Below are 16,481 nucleotides of genomic sequence, written 5' to 3' on the forward strand. Positions count from 1 at the left end.
CGGCTATTATTTCCTGAGCCTAACCCTCATATGCGACACCTTCAAATTGCTTCTGTGTCACACTGTTATTGTATCAGGCCAACTGAACGTAGACCATTTCCTCCATATCTAAATGAACAAACAGTTTTGTGGTGACATACCATGAGGGCGCCTTAAACTCCCACCAGTCATACATCCATGGGAAACATTTTGTCATTTTATTTCATTTGATCATTTTACAGTGAAAAGAGACAGCTAGTTATCCCCAACTGTACTCCTGTTCATATACTGTAGCTTTATACTCTTATGTGATTAATGCTTTCATTCTGTAAAAAAAAAAAAAAAAAAAAAAGTAGCATTTTTACACCCAACAGTCAACTCTCCCTACCTCTAAACTCCCCCCCATCTCTATGACAAAGGTAACGGTTGGGTGTGTTAAAACAACTCAGTGCACAGTGTTATGAACCAGTCCACATAAACTATCAACGTGTGCTGCATGTATTATGTCGGTCTGCTTGTTACATGCATTATCTGTGAGTGTCAGGATTCCTCATTGCCACCTAAGACACAACAGGAAGACAAACTTTGAGCAGGTGTTCATCCATCACTCCTAGGGAGTGATCATTGGGCATAGAACAAATATCTCTGATGACTGACGTGTAGAAAACAATGGAATTGAATTCGGGCCATTTCATACAATCCCAAGACCCGAACTGACATAGCCTGTCCAACGGCCAACCTGGGTTTTCCAAGTTTTTCCCAGGATATCCCTTGAACGTTAGCGTTAGTGACAGGGACTGTTTGTGTGGGCATCTGGAAGGGCAACTGACCAATCGCAGATTCATTCAGGGATGTTTAACACAGGAAAGTAACAATGCCTGATCAAGCCCAAAGTTGATGACCCCTTCCCAACAAAGAGGGACACTTATATATATATATATATATATATATATATACACACACACACACAGAACCAAAACACCCTCCCCCCCAATGTTCAGCACTTCATCCATGTCCGTCAGTCCAAAATGGCAGCACACACAACACTGCTAGTGCGAAACAGCAAAGTAAATCTATCTGCTGTATGTTGGTCTTAGAGCATAACAAGGAGATGACTGAGTGTGTGCAGCAGAGGTCCAAGAAGTACAGTGAAAAGGTCCATGTCCCATTGTACAAGGTGAGCAGCAGGTACTGTCCTCCCTAGATCCCTGTACACGGCATTACAGGTTGGTGGATGGCAGGAAGGAGAAAGCTGATGACGACAACTGTCGATAATCAATTGCTGTCCAAAAGAAGCAATTTATCCGTGTGACATCATCTTACTCAAACATACAAATCCATAGCAGCAGGTAGAGCTCGAGGAGGATCGCCCTCTCCGGAAAAAAAAAATGATATATACACTTCCCCACCATCCCCATTGACATGTAAAGAAAGTATATGGAGATTTTTTTTTTTTTTTTTAAACCCTACCAACCAACATTGTCCTCTCATAATTCTCTGTTGGCAGATTTTTTTCTTTGCACTTCATTCCCAATCTTCCCCCCATTCCCCTATCCTGGTAGTTGATCCAGAGATCATCGCTCTGGTTCAGACTCCAGGGCCAGGACTCTTTTGCGCTCACGGCACTGCTTCTTGTGGGCGGGCCAGTCCCTTTGCTGGCATTGAGAGCCACAGTAGCGAGCCACCTGACAGCGACCACAGATGTTGAACTCTCTAAGCTGTGGACAGATGGAGACAGAAATCAGACTGGTGGAAAGACACCTGTATGGGTTTTGTGACACTGTTCTGAGACTAACATATTAAAACGCCTAAAAATAGCAACAATATCTATGTCAGCCTCGGAAGTAAATGGGATCACAGAAATCCTCAAAGCCATGTACTTCAATATTCCCTTGCCTACAGTGAAAGTATATGGAGTGTGAAAATAACTGAAGGTAACTAAATACGATGGTAGCAGTACGTACTCTCCTCTCGATGAGCGAGCAGGGTGGGTAGTGACACTCGTAGTAAGTACAGGAGCACTCCTCCTCCTCCACCAGCTCTCCGTTAGCATTGTAGTAGCGGGTACGACTGAGCTCCAGGTACTGCTCCTCTACAGGGTCAGCTGGTACCTGCTGGATGGCCAGCCAGTACAGAGACTGCTCTCTACAGGGGGAGAAATAAAGACCATAACATACCTTCATGACAACTGAAACATTTAAAACACACCAGTCATACTGAGCTAAGTCTGAATATCCTTGTCTTTCCTCAGTAAAGATGTTGCATTTTCCTCAGTAAAGAAGTGGTGAATGCTGGGAGAGCATAATGTAGCTCTAGTAATTGTAGTGGAGAAGTGGTGAATGCTGGGAGAGCAGAATGTAGCTCTAGTAATTGTAGTGGAGAAGTGATGAATGCTGGGAGAGAAGAATGTAGCTCTAGTAATTGTAGTGGAGAAGTGGTGAATGCTGGGAGAGAAGAATGTAGCTCTAGTAATTGTAGTGGAGAAGTGGTGAATGCTAGGAGAGCAGAATGTAGCTCTAGTAATTGTAATGGAGAAGTGGTGAATGCTGGGAGAGAAGAATGTAGCTCTAGTAATTGTAGTGGAGAAGTGACGAATGCTAGGAGAGCAGAATGTAGCTCTAGTAATTGTAGTGGAGAAGTGGTGAATGCTAGGAGAGCAGAATGTAGCTCTAGTAATTGTAGTGGAGAAGTGGTGAATGCTGGGAGAGCAGAATGTAGCTCTAGTAATTGTAGTGGAGAAGTGATGAATGCTGGGAGAGCAGAATGTAGCTCTAGTAATTGTAGTGGAGAAGTGATGAATGCTAGGAGAGCAGAATGTAGCTCTAGTAATTGTAGTGGAGAAGTGATGAATGCTGGGAGAGCAGAATGTAGCTCTAGTAATTGTAGTGGAGAAGTGGTGAATGCTGGGAGAGCAGAATGTAGCTCTAGTAATTGTAGTGGAGAAGTGATGAATGCTGGGAGAGCAGAATGTAGCTCTAGTAATTGTAGTGGAGAAGTGATGAATGCTAGGAGAGCAGAATGTAGCTCTAGTAATTGTAGTGGAGAAGTGATGAATGCTAGGAGAGCAGAATGTAGCTCTAGTAATTGTAGTGGAGAAGTGATGAATGCTAGGAGAGCAGAATGTAGCTCTAGTAATTGTAGTGGAGAAGTGATGAATGCTAGGAGAGCAGAAGGTAGCTGTAATACCTTTGCTTGCTGGAGATCTCCTCTGGTTTGGGGCTCCAGCCCAGGGGGACCAGTCGCAGATTGTCCAGACGGTTATCCACTGTGACAGAGTTGATGTGGACAACTTGGAAGCTGGGAGCGATGCCTCCTCTGTGCTTCTCCCTGGAGAAACATTGACATTTCCTTTTGACAACCAGTCTGCCAGCGTCACACACAATATGAACAATGGATAGTTTGTTTGATAAAAGGCAAAAAGCTGCCCTTACCAACAGACTACGATGATGTATTCAGGAGCAGAATGCAGGGGTGGGACTCACCAGAGCAGCTCGTGCAGTGGCCTGCCAGCCCAGCGCCCTTTGCCAATGTCAAAGGCATAAGCAAAGATCTTTGCCCCATTGCCGTCTGCATCGACATCCATGCGTGCCTGAAAAAATAATGGTGTGACATTTTTATATCCCAGACCATTTCCTCAAGAAAAGTCCAGTTGTTCTTGTTTTGTTTTGTTTACTGGGGCCAGTCTCGTGTGGGAATGGTCTTTGACTAGAATGACCCTCACCACACCCTCCTCATAAATCCCCACCCTCTTACCTCGAAGGCATAGTTCTCCACCAATGGTATGTCCTGTTCATCAATCAGTGTGTACTTCGTCTGCAAAAGAAAGGACAGATAATGCCACCTGGAATGTGGGTTAACACTATTATTGTGTAGTTTAAAGGTCACAACAGTGAGGTGTGACACGACACTGAACCATGTGGACGGTATGAGGGCGTGAAGATTATTTATAATAAGGGTTAAATGGAGAAAATTGGACTTCTCTGAAATGAAAATGGATGGCCCTTTTATCTAAAACCTCCCTGCAGGTATGAAAAAAAAAGCGACACCACCTTATACCCAAAATAATAATTAAAACAAAGTGGATAGTAGAGAACATTTGCCATCACTTCTTGGACAGACCAGAGCCTTAAATACACAGTTTTATAAACTGTTCTTCATCCTGTATCCATTACAGGCCAATGTAGGAATTTTGATTGTGCACAGGGCTGCGGGCCAGACCACCGTGGACAAGAGTAGGGGTGGAAAGATATCCTTCATAGTAAAAGCATTGCATGAATCAATTGGCATATTTGATGGGCCAAGACAAAAATGGCCTTTTATACAGTGCATTCAGAAAGTATTCAGACCCCTCGCCTTTTTCCACATTTTGTTACGTTACAGTCTTATTCAAAAACTATTTATTTTCCTCAAATCTACTCACAGTACGCCATAATGAAGCGTAATGAAGGCAAAAAAGTTTTTATAAATATTTGCAGTTATTACAAATCAAGAACAGAAATACCTTATTTACATAAGTCTACAGATCCTTTGCTATGAGACTCGAAATTGAGCTCAGGTGCATCCTGTTTCTATTGATCATCCTTGAGATGTCCACCTGTGGTTAATTCAATTGATTGGGGCCTCCCGGGTGGCGCAGTGGTTAAGGGCGCTGTACTGCAGCGCCAGCTGTGCCATCAGAGTCCCTGGGTTTGCGCCCAGGCTCTGTCGTAACCGGCCGCGACCGGGAGGTCCGTGGGGCGACGCACAATTGGCCTAGCGTCGTCCGGGTTAGGGAGGGATTGGTCGGTAGGGATCTCCTTGTCTCATCGCGCACCAGCGACTCCTGTGACGCGCTAGCCAAGGTTGCCAGGTGCACGGTGTAGCCTCCGACACATTGGTGCGGCTGGCTTCCGGGTTGGATGCGCGCTGTGTTAAGAAGCAGTACGGCTGGTTGGGTTGTGTATCGGAGGACGCATGACATTCAGCCTTCGTCTCTCCCGAGCCCGTACGGGAGTTGTAGCAATGAGACAAGATAGTAGCTACTACAACAATTGGATACCACGAAATTGGGGAGAAAAGGGGTAAAAATTTTAAAAAATTATAATAATAATTTCAATTGATTGGACATGATTTGGAAAGGCACACACCCATCTATAAAAAGGTCCCACAGTTGACAGTGCATGTCAGAGCAAAAACCAAGCCATGAGGTCAAAGGAATTGTCCACAGAGCTCAAAGTCAAGATTGTGTCAATGCACAGATCTGGGGAAGGGAACCAAAAAATGTCTGCTGCATTGAAGGTCCCCAAGAACACAGTGGCCTCAATCATTCTTAAATAGAAGTTTGGAACCTGAAGGACTCTCAGACCACGAGAAACAAGATTCTTTGGTCTGATTAATGCCACGCCTCACATCTGGAGGAAACCTGGCACGGTGGTGGCAGCATCATGCTGTGGGGATGTTTTTCAGCAGCAGGGACTGGGAGACTAGTCATGATTGAGGCAAAGATGAACAGCGCAAAGTACAGAGAAATCCTTGATGAAAACCTGTTCCAAGGAGCTCAGGATCTCAGACTGGGGCAAAGGTTCACCTTCCAACAGGACAAAGACCCTAAGTACACAGCCAAGACAACGCAGGAGTGGCTTCAGGACAAGTCTCTGAATGTACTTGAATGGCCCAGCCAGAGCCCGGACTTGAACCCGATCGAACATCTCTGGAGAGTAAAGGTCAACCGTTTAGGATTTTTCAACGTCGATACTGATTATTGGAGGACCAAAAAATGCCGATACCGATTAAAATCGGCCGATTTTCTATTTATTTATTTGTAATAATGACAATTACAACAATACTGAATGAACACTTATTTGAACTTAATATAATACATTAATCAATTTAGCCTCATAAATAATGAAACATGTTCAATTTGGTTTAAATAATGCAAAAACCAAGTGTTGGAGGAGAAAGTAAAAGTGCAATATGTGCCATGTAAGAAAGCTAAAGTTTAAGTTCCTTGCACAGAACATGAGAACATATGAAAGCTGGTGGTTCCTTTTAACACGAGTCTTCAATATTCCCAAGTAAGAAGTTTTAGGTTGTAGATATTATAGGAATTATAGGACTATTTCTCTCTATACCATTTGTATTTCATATACCTTTGACTATTGGATGTTCTTAAAGGCACTTTAGTATTGCCAGTGTAACAGAAAATCTTCCGTCCCTCTCCTCGCTCCTACCTGGGCTCGAACCAGGAACACATCGACAACAGCCACCCTTGAAACAGCGTTACCCATGCAGAGCAAGGGAAACAACCACAGGCTGAGATGAAGTGACGTTTGAAACGTTATTAGCAAGCACCCCGCTAACTAGCTAGCCATTTCACATCGGTTACGCCAGCCTAATCTCGGGAGTTGATAGGCTTGAAGTCATAAACAGCGCAATGCTTGAAGCACAACGAAGAGCTGCTGGCAAAAAGCACAAAAGTGCTGTTTGAATGAATGCTTACAAGCCTGCTGCTGCCTACCACCGCTCAGTCAGACTGCTCTATCAAATCATAGACTTCGTTATAACACACAGAAATACAAGCATTAGGTCATTAATATGGTCGAATCCGGAAACTATCATCTCGAAAACAAGACGTTTATTCTTTCAGTGAAATACTGAACCGTTCCGTATTTTATCTAACGGGTGGCATCCATAAGTCTAAATATTCCTGTTACATTGCACAACCTTCTATGTTATGTCATAATTACATAAAATTCTGGCAAATTAGGCGGCCCAAACTGTTGAATATACACTGACTCTGCGTGCAATGAACGCAAGAGAAGTGACCATTTCACCTGGTTAATATTGCCTGCTAACCTGGATTTCTTTTAGCTAAATATGCAGGTTTAAAAATATATACTGTGTATTGATTTTAAGAAAGGAATTGATGTTTATGGTTAGGTACACATTGGAGCAACGATACACACTGCATCGATTATGCAACGCAGGACACGCTAGATAAACTAGTAATATCATCAACCATGTGTAGTTAACTAGTGATTATGATTGATTGATTGTTTTTTGTAAGATACGTTTAATGCTAGCTAGAAACTTACCTTGGCTTACTCCATTCGCGTAACAGGCAGTCTCCTCGTGGAGTGCAATGAGGCAGGTGGTTAGAGCGTTGGACTAGTTAACTGTAAGGTTGCAAGGCCGTCATTGAAAATAACAACTAAAAAAAGAATTACAATATTGTTTAATAAAATAATTATAGTAGTAGCAATCCAAGTTTACCTCCGGTCCTTATCTTCACGCTCTCTTTCTCAAACGGAACAGAATTTAGGCTATAGGCTAGTCTGATGCGCAAGATGCATTTTTGGGACTAGGCTTGATAAATAAATAAAAATCAGAACTGCCATTGGTTAGGCAGCACCCCAAAAAGTTTATCAGCAAGGTCAGAGCAGCCTGGGGCTCAAGGTTGGAACATCCATTGCATGTGTAATGCAGCCTTGTTTTATTTATTCCTACACCATCCCAGCAGCTATCATAGAAATAGAACTATGCTGTGCTTCTCAGAGCATGCACTTCGTAGCCTAGAACTAGACCACACTAAATAGCCTATAGGCCTGCTGTTCAGTTCAAACCCAGACTAATTTAGAGGGTATGCCATAGGACTACGTATTTTTACCAATAGACAAAGCATGTGTATCCATATAAGCTGATGATTCAACCATGTATGCATCAGCAACCACAGCTAATGAAGTCACCGAAACCCCCAAAGAGTTGTAGTCTGTTTTGGAATGGGCGGCCAATAATAAACTGGCCCTGAACATCTCTAAAACTAAGAGCATTGTATTTGATACAAATCATTCCCTAAATTCTACACCTCAGCTGAATCGGGTAATGACTGGTTGAACAAGTTGAGAAGACTAAATGACTTGCTGTTACCATAGATTGTAAACTGTCATGGTCAAAACATATAGATTCAATGGTTGTAAAGATGGGGAGAGGGCTGTCCGTAACACCACACTCCTGCAGGCTCTAGTTCTCTCATATCTTGATTATTGTCCAGTTGTATGGCCAAGTAGTGCAAGGAAAGACCTAGTTAAGCTGCACCCTTTGCCTTGATGACAGTGTTGCACACTCTTGACATTCCCTCAACCAGCTTCACCTGGAATCATTTTCCAACAGTCTTGAAGGAGTTCCCACATAAGCTGAGCACTTGTTAGCTGCTTTTCCCTTCACTCTGCGGTCCAACTCATCCCAAATCATCTTAATTGGGTTGACGTCGGGTGATTGTGGAGGCCAGGTCATCTGATGCAGCACTCCATCACTGGTTTCTTGGTAAAGAAAAAACCTTACACAGCCTGGAGGTGTTGGGTCATTGTCCTGTTGAAAAACAAATGATAGTGGGACTAAGCGCAAACCAGATGGGATGGCATATTGCTGTAGAACGCTGTGGTAGCCATGCTGGTTAAGTGTGCCTTGAACTCTAAACACATCAACTGTCATTAGCTAAGCACCCCTAGACAATCACACCTTCTCTTCTATGTTTCACGGTGGGAACCCCACATGCAGATATCATCTGTTCACCTACTCTGCGTCTCACAAAGACATGGCGGTTGGAACCAAAATCAAACATTTGGACTCAGACATCTGTCCTTTGGACTACCGGTCCTTTGGACTACCAGATATAGCCCCTGGTTCACTCCAGACCTGACTGCCCTCGACCAGCACAAAAACATCCTGTGGCGGACTGCACTAACATCGAATAGTCCCCGCGATATGCAACTGTTCAGGGAAGTCAGGAACCAATACACACAATCAGTCAGGAAAGCTAAAGCCAACTTCTTCAGGCAGAAGTTTGCATCCTGTAGATCCAACTCCAAAAAGTTCTGGGACACTGAAGTCCATGGAGAACAAGAGCACCTCCTCCCAGCTGCCCACTGCACTGAGGCTAGGTAACACGGTCACCACCGATAAATCCATGATTATCGAAAACTTCAACAAGCATTTCTCAACGGCTGGCCATGCCTTCCGCCTGGCTACTCCAACCTCGGCCAACAGCTCCCCCCCCCCCCCGCAGCTACTCGCCCAAGCCTCTCCAGGTTCTCCTTTACCCAAATCCAGGTAGCAGGTGTTCTGAAAGAGCTGCAAAACCTGGACCCGTACAAATCAGCTGGGCTTGACAATCTGGACCCTCTATTCCTGAAACTATCCGCCGCCATTGTCGCAACCCCTATTACCAGCCTGTTCAACCTCTCTTTCATATCGTCTGAGATCCCCAAGGATTGGAAAGCTGCCGCAGTCATCCCCCTCTTCAAAGGGGGCGACACCCTGGACCCAAACTGTTACAGACCTATATCCATCCTGCCCTGCCTATCTAAGGTCTTCGAAAGCCAAGTCAACAAACAGGTCACTGACCATCTTGAGTCCCACCGTACCTTCTCCGCTGTGCAATCTGGTTTCCGAGCCGGTCACGGTTGTACCTCAGCCACGCTCAAGGTACTAAACGATATCATAACCGCCATCGATAAAAGACAGTACTGTGCAGCCGTCTTCATAGACCTTGCCAAGGCTTTCGACTCTGTCAATCACCGTATTCTTATCGGCAGACTCAGTAGCCTCGGTTTTTCGGATGACTGCCTTGCCTGGTTCACCAATTACTTTGCAGTTCAGTGTTCAGAGTTCAGTGTGTCAAATCGGAGGGCATGCTGTCCGGTCCTCTGGCAGTCTCTATGGGGGTGCCACAGGGTTCAATTCTCGGGCCGACTCTTTTCTCTGTATATATCAATGATGTTTCTCATGCTGCGGGCGATTCCCTGATCCACCTCTACGCAGACGACACCATTCTATATACTTCCGGCCCGTCCTTGGACACTGTGCTATCTAACCTCCAAACGAGCTTCAATGCCATACAGCACTCCTTCCGTGGCCTCCAACTGCTCTTAAACGCTAGTAAAACCAAATGCATGCTTTTCAACCGTTCGCTGCCGGCACCCGCACGCCTGACCAGCATCACCACCCTGGATGGTTCCGACCTTGAATATGTGGACATCTATAAGTACCTAGGTGTCTGGCTAGACTCTAAACTCTCCTTCCAGACCCATATCAAACATCTCCAATCGAAAATCAAATCAAGAGTCGGCTTTCTATTCCGCAACAAAGCCTCCTTCACTCACGCCGCCAAACTTACCCTAGTAAAACTGACTATCCTACCGATCCTCGACTTCGGCGATGTCATCTACAAAATTGCTTCCAACACTCTACTCAGCAAACTGGATGCAGTTTATCACAGTGCCATCCGTTTTGTCACTAAAGCACCTTATACCACCCACCACTGCGACTTGTATGCTCTAGTCGGCTGGCCCTCGCTACATATTCGTCGCCAGACCCACTGGCTCCAGGTCATCTACAAGTCCATGCTAGGTAAAGCTCCGCCTTATCTCAGTTCACTGGTTACGATGGCAACACCCATCCGTAGCACGCGCTCCAGCAGGTGTATCTCACTGATCATCCCTAAAGCCAACACCTAATTTGGCCGCCTTTCGTTCCAGTTCTCTGCTGCCTGTGACTGGAACGAATTGCAAAAATCGCTGAAGTTGGAGACTTTTATCTCCCTCACCAACTTCAAACATCTGCTATCTGAGCAGCTAACCGATCGCTGCAGCTGTACATAGTCTATTGGTAAATAGCCCACCCATTTTCACCTACCTCATCCCCATACTGTTTTTATTTATTTATTTTTCTGCTCTTTTGCACACCAATATCTCTACCTGTACATAACCATCTGATCATTTATCACTCCAGTGTTAATCTGCATAATTGTAATTATTTGCCTACCTTCTCATGCCTTTTGCACACAATGTATATATAGACTCCCCTTTTTTCTACTGTGTTATTGACTTGTTAATTGTTTACTCCATGTGTAACTCTGTGTTGTCTGTTCACACTGCTATGCCTTATCTTGGCCAGATCGCAGTTGCAAATGAGAACTTGTTCTCAACTAGCCTACCTGGTTAAATAAAGGTGAAATAAATAAAAAAAACTACCGGTCTAATGTGCATTGCTCGTGTTTCTTGGCACAAGTAAGTCTCTTCTTATTGGTCCTTTAGTAGTGGTTTCTTTGCAGCAATTCGTCCATGAAGGCCGGATTCACACAGTCTCCTCTAAACAATTGATGTTGAGATGCTTCAATGTTCAAGTAACAGACACATTTATTTGTGCTGCAATTTCTGAGGCTGGTAACTAATGAACATATCCCTCTGCAGCAGAGGTAACTCTGGGCCTTCCTTTCCTGTGGCGATCCTCACGAGAGCCAGTTATCATAGCCCTTAATGGTTTTTGCGACTGCACTCGAAGAAACTTTAAAAGTTATTCGAAATTTTCCGGGTTGACTGACCTTCATGTCTTAAAGTGATGATTGACTGTCCTTTCTCTTTGCTTATTGGAGCTATAATATTGCCATATGGACTTGGTCATTTACCAAATAGGGCTATCTTCTGTATACCACCCCTACCTTGTCACAACACAACTGATTGGCTCAAACGCATTAAGGAAAGAAATTCCATATATTAACTTTTAACATGGCACACCTGTTAATTGAAATGCATTCCAGGTGACTGACTACCTCATGAAGCTGGTTGAGAGAATGCAAAGAGTGTGCGAAGCAGTCATCAAGGCAATAGGTAGCTACTTAGAATCTCAAATCTAAAATATACGTATTTAGATTATTTTTTTAAATTGGTTACTACATGATTCCGTGTGTTATTTCACAGTGTTGATGTCTTCACTATTCTTCTACAATGTAAAAATGGCAACCAAAAAAAAAAAACCTGGCATGAGTAGGTGTCCAAACTTTTGACTGGTATTATATATATTCTGTCTCTCAATCATACATTGTTAACCTTAAAGCTAAATGAAAATGATTTAAATCTAAAAGATAAAATTCAACCCGGGTGTCCTTTGATTTTGGGAAAAGGTCGCCCTTGATTCGGAATTATTCAAGTGCGGCCTTTCGAGCTGTCATGTTACCGAATGCTTCAAACAAAGCATTCAAGGGTAACTTGAGGAGTTTTGGTACCTGATTCAAAGGGAATACCCTGCCATTTCCCTCAGAGGATTAGAACTCATGGTACCCTTTGTGAAGCTGGATTCAGCAGTGCTCTCATCTGCATTAAAACCAAATATTGATCCAGGTTCAATTTGACAGCAGAGATGAGGTGTGCACTGTTGACCACACCCACTGACTTTGAGATGCTCTGACAACATGCATCATGTACACCCATCTCATTAGTGGTGGTGAGATATGAGACATCATGTAATTGACTGTCATAGCCCAACATTGGCAGGTAGCAGGGGTGGCAGGTAGCCTTGTGGTTAAGAGTGTTGGGCCAGGACCCGGAAGGTTGCTGGATTGAATCCCTGAGCTGACAAGATAAAAATCTGTCGTTCTGCCCCTGATCAAGGCAGTTAAAGTTGTAAATAAGAATCTGACTTGCCTAGTTAAATTAAACAAATTAAATAATGACCCTTCCCCATTTTCCTTCAGGTAACCATTCTCTAAGTGTCGACCCATCCCTAATTAAGACCACGAGTCAAGTTAGATTTGCTTTGAGTAAATTAGCAATCATGAAACAAGCATTTTGGGAAGGCATAGCATTGGCATGCAACAGCACCGCATTTGGTGTTGACTAATGTTCCTGGGGGGTCACTCCATAACACGTGATATGTCCAAGTGGTTCTCATGTATAAGTGACACACCCATTTCAATGTTCACCAACTGCCCTCAGTGCGAAAACTATGGCTAAAAGCAAAAGGGCCCCTAAATATTCAAGTCACTGTTCAAATTCGTCAGGTAAAAGTAGATCACGTAGCTACTGTCATTAGCCTAAATAAAACGTTAGCTAGCTAAAAAAAAAAAAAAAACACTAACATTAGCTAGCTAGCCCTAGTAACGTTACATGTTATGTGGCGTCATTATTGACATTTGTATCAGCCTTCAAATGTTAAGATAAAAATAAGCTAGTTTAAAAAATACCGTTGTTGGCTAAAACATACCGGTGCTCAATCACGTTGCAAGGGGTTCCTGGATAAAGCGTGGCAATGCAATGGCTTCCTCATTAAGACTAGAGCAGAACTATCTATACCAGTTAGCTAGCGTACACTACAATTGCTTTACCGGTAAAGTGTGCATTTAGATTACATGATATTTTAACTTTCAACATTCACCAAAGACATCGTTGCTTCGATAAATTAACTAGCTACGAACGTCGGTGAACTGTACCTAGCTAGCTATTAGTAATTGGCTTGAGATGGGCGGCTTCGTGAGAATACGAATTTAGCGAAACATTTGGGCCACCTAACTTTAGCTAGATAGCTAACTTATGTATGCTTCTTTTCCGACAGATATTCAAAATTAAAATATTTTCGATGCCATCACCTATCTCAACGAGCCATTTTGTAACCGCTTTTTGTGATCCCCTCCCCTTCTTGTCGCACATGGCAGCCCTCGGATCCAGCTCACCTTCCCGGCCACACGGCCAAGTCGAACAATCCCAAGCTTGAAATCCGACATTGGAAGACCAGTCGATCAAGTGGAAAAATATGAGGCGATCTACACGTTTAAAACTCGTCAGGGCGACCCCCCAGCCCCGATGTACAGCCGGTTAAGTTAAACAGGGTCAATCGTTGCCCGATTCTGGTCCTCACTACCCGCTAACAAAATCTCCATGACACACCGCTGGATTTTGGGGAGGGACAAAGAGGCTAAAACATTTTAAACCAATGAGAATAGAGCTTTGAAAAGCTTTAGCCCAATCCAAAAATCGTAACATATGTTGCGTTCTTAATTCTCTTGACGTCCTATCCGATTCGCCAATCAAGACGGGGATTTCTTTGGAGCAACACCCAAGCTCCATCACGTTAACGTCTGTGCTATTTGGGAACCTTTGGACGTCCATGCCCTAAACCCTAACTTTAACCCTTACATGAACCATAACTATTACCTAACATTAACCATGCCAGTTAACTAATGTACATTACAATCATAAGGATCCCGGCGAGATCTTAATACCCATAAAACCTAGCGGTCAAACAATGAAATGGTTCCAATTGTTTTTCCACCATAATTGTTTTTCCCCATAGGGGGTTTAGAAACCCTTCAAATAAGAGTTATGTGTCGTGTATACTTACACTGCGTGACATTTTGATAACCATGTGCATCTCGCTAGAATAAGGTTACTTATCAACATATTTGCCTATATTTACACTGTTGCTATCATAAAAAACTACAAATGCCACGATGAACTGGACAAGACTGCCAAATCGAGGCAAAGGTAAGAATCTCTTGATTAAGAATTGTTAGCTAAATTTAGTAATTAATAAATTGGCAAAATTTCTTTCAATAGACAATTCTGTTTACTGTCTTGTGCAAGTTCACACAGTTGACACAATACCTGTTTTCAAAAGTTTCAGCTAGAGATTAGGTGCAGGATTTGTAATCTTGCATGATGTCTACTTTGATGCTAATTACAATTTTTGAATCTGAGAGTAATTAGAGCAGACTATATAATAAAAGTCACCTTGTCAGAGAGAGATTTACATGGTATCAAAACGTCATGCCAGGGTAAACCTACACAAAACACAGCCCTTATTTTAAGTGTTTCAAAAATTCCCTATGGGAAGACTAATTGGAACGATTTCCCTGTTTGACAGATAGGTTTTATGGGTATTATGACACCTCCATTGTGGGGCTCTATTGCTTCTTCCTGTGTACTGGGGTGTTCAAGACAACTAGGAACTCGGAAAAAACGAGATCAGACTGAGAATAATCGTGACGTCAGTGTTCTTCAGATCGGAGAAGACGGATCTCTAGGTAAGATGATGTCAGAATTTCTGACTTGTATTTCCGAGTTGGATGACAGTTCAAACCGATTTTTCCCAGTCGGAGCTCTTAAAAAAAAATTCTATTAAAAAATCTTTATTTTATTTGTATTTTTGTATTTTTTTTTCAGGGGGTGGATGTTGCTTCCAAAAATGTAATTGTCTGCATAATTTACAAGTAATTTGTAAGTATGTTTTCCTTATCATAGGTACACTTCAAATGTGAGAGACGGAATCTAAAACAAAAATCCAGAAAATCAAATTGTCTGATTTTTAAGTAAATAATTTGCATTTTATTGCATGACACAAGTATTTGATCACCTACCAACCAATAAGAATTCCGTCTCTCCACTCATTACCTGTATGTAAGTAGGAAAAACTGCAAAATCGTCAGTGTATCAAATACTTGTTCTCCCCACTGTATATAAAAATTGAGGGAGAGATGGTAGGGTATACGGGGAATAATAATATATATATATAATATATATATATATATATATAATATATATATACACACATAACTTTTTAGAATATATTTTCCTTTATTATTCCCCGCAAACCCTACCATCTCTCCCCCAATTGGATTAAACTAATAAACAATAACACTTAGGCTTCTACTTACAGCGTATACATACTATATACATTTTACAGACACAATCTATTTTACAATGGTTATATTTTGTTTGTTTAGTCCTGGCCTTCCTCTATTTCTGATGTCCACCCAGTTTGATTTCTATTTGTCATATATTTGTAACTGTGCTATTTCACAAAAGTTCTGAACCTATATACATTTTACAGATCCTGTATGTTTTACCTTTGTTATCTTGTTATTATTAGTCCCACCCTTCAGCTCCATTCAATCCCTCCCATTTATCTCTTAACACCATCCATTTTGGATTTCTATTTGCCATATATTTTTAAACAGTGCTATGATGCCTCACAAAAGTACCGAACCTTTCTAGTCTCATAGTTTCTACAGATTGTAAATTAAAGATAACATTTTTTGCTAAAATTATTATTATTTTCAAATCACCCAGTATTGCTATCTGCAGCGTTAGCTCTAGGTAAATGTTGCAATGTATATATAGTGTGTGTGTGTGTGTCACGCCCTGACCATAGAGAGCCCTCGGGGTTCTATATGGTGTTGTAGGTCAGAGCGTGACTAGGGGGTGTTCAAGTCGATTACATTTCTATGTTTGGGTTTGAGTATGGTTCCCAATTAGAAGCAGCTGATTATCATTGTCTCTAATTGGGGATCATACTTCAGGTGTCCCTGTTCCCACCTGCATTGTGGGATATTGTTTTGTGTATGTGCATGTTGCACCACGGATGTCACGTTTCGTTGTTTGTTTATTGTTTTTTGGAAGTTTCACTTAAATAAAAGATGTGGAACTCAACACACGCTGCACCTTGGTCCGTCGTTCAAAACGATCGTGACAGAATATCCCACCACGAAAGCACCAAGCAACGTGCCATGGAGGATAAAGTGAGTTGGACCTGGGAGGCGATCATGGTAGGATGCGAGACCCTTCCTTGGAGAGAATCGCAGAGGAATCTGGAGGGACAGAGACGACGCCGGGGTCCGCGGCCACAGAAACCCCAAGATTTTTTTGGGGGGGAGGCACAAGGGGCATGTTGCACAAGGGGCATGTTGCACCATG

General features: G+C 42.7%; 1 protein-coding gene across 2 annotated transcripts; it reads right to left on the bottom strand.

Moving 5' to 3' along the window:
• Positions 1-183: 183 nt before the first annotated feature.
• Positions 184-13,730, bottom strand: zmynd19 (zinc finger, MYND-type containing 19). 2 transcript variants are annotated; one of them, XM_090226956.1, is made up of 7 exons: positions 13,463-13,700; positions 7,053-8,325; positions 3,733-3,792; positions 3,462-3,568; positions 3,166-3,306; positions 1,944-2,124; positions 184-1,697 (listed from the first exon to the last, which is right to left on the bottom strand). In XM_090226956.1, exons 4-7 carry the CDS (start codon positions 3,560-3,562, stop codon positions 1,554-1,556), a joined length of 567 nt encoding a protein of 188 aa, XP_090083082.1. In that variant the 5' UTR covers positions 3,563-3,568; positions 3,733-3,792; positions 7,053-8,325; positions 13,463-13,700; the 3' UTR covers positions 184-1,553. The 2 variants fall into 2 exon arrangements, with proteins under 2 accessions (XP_090083082.1, XP_021446558.1); XM_021590883.3 differs by lacking the exon at positions 7,053-8,325 and having other exon boundaries at positions 13,463-13,730.
• Positions 13,731-16,481: the final 2,751 nt, after the last annotated feature.

This window comes from Oncorhynchus mykiss, chromosome 29 (assembly GCF_057628025.1).
Source record: "Oncorhynchus mykiss isolate SJ-2025 chromosome 29, ASM5762802v1, whole genome shotgun sequence".
NCBI classification, from domain to species: domain Eukaryota; kingdom Metazoa; phylum Chordata; class Actinopteri; order Salmoniformes; family Salmonidae; genus Oncorhynchus; species Oncorhynchus mykiss.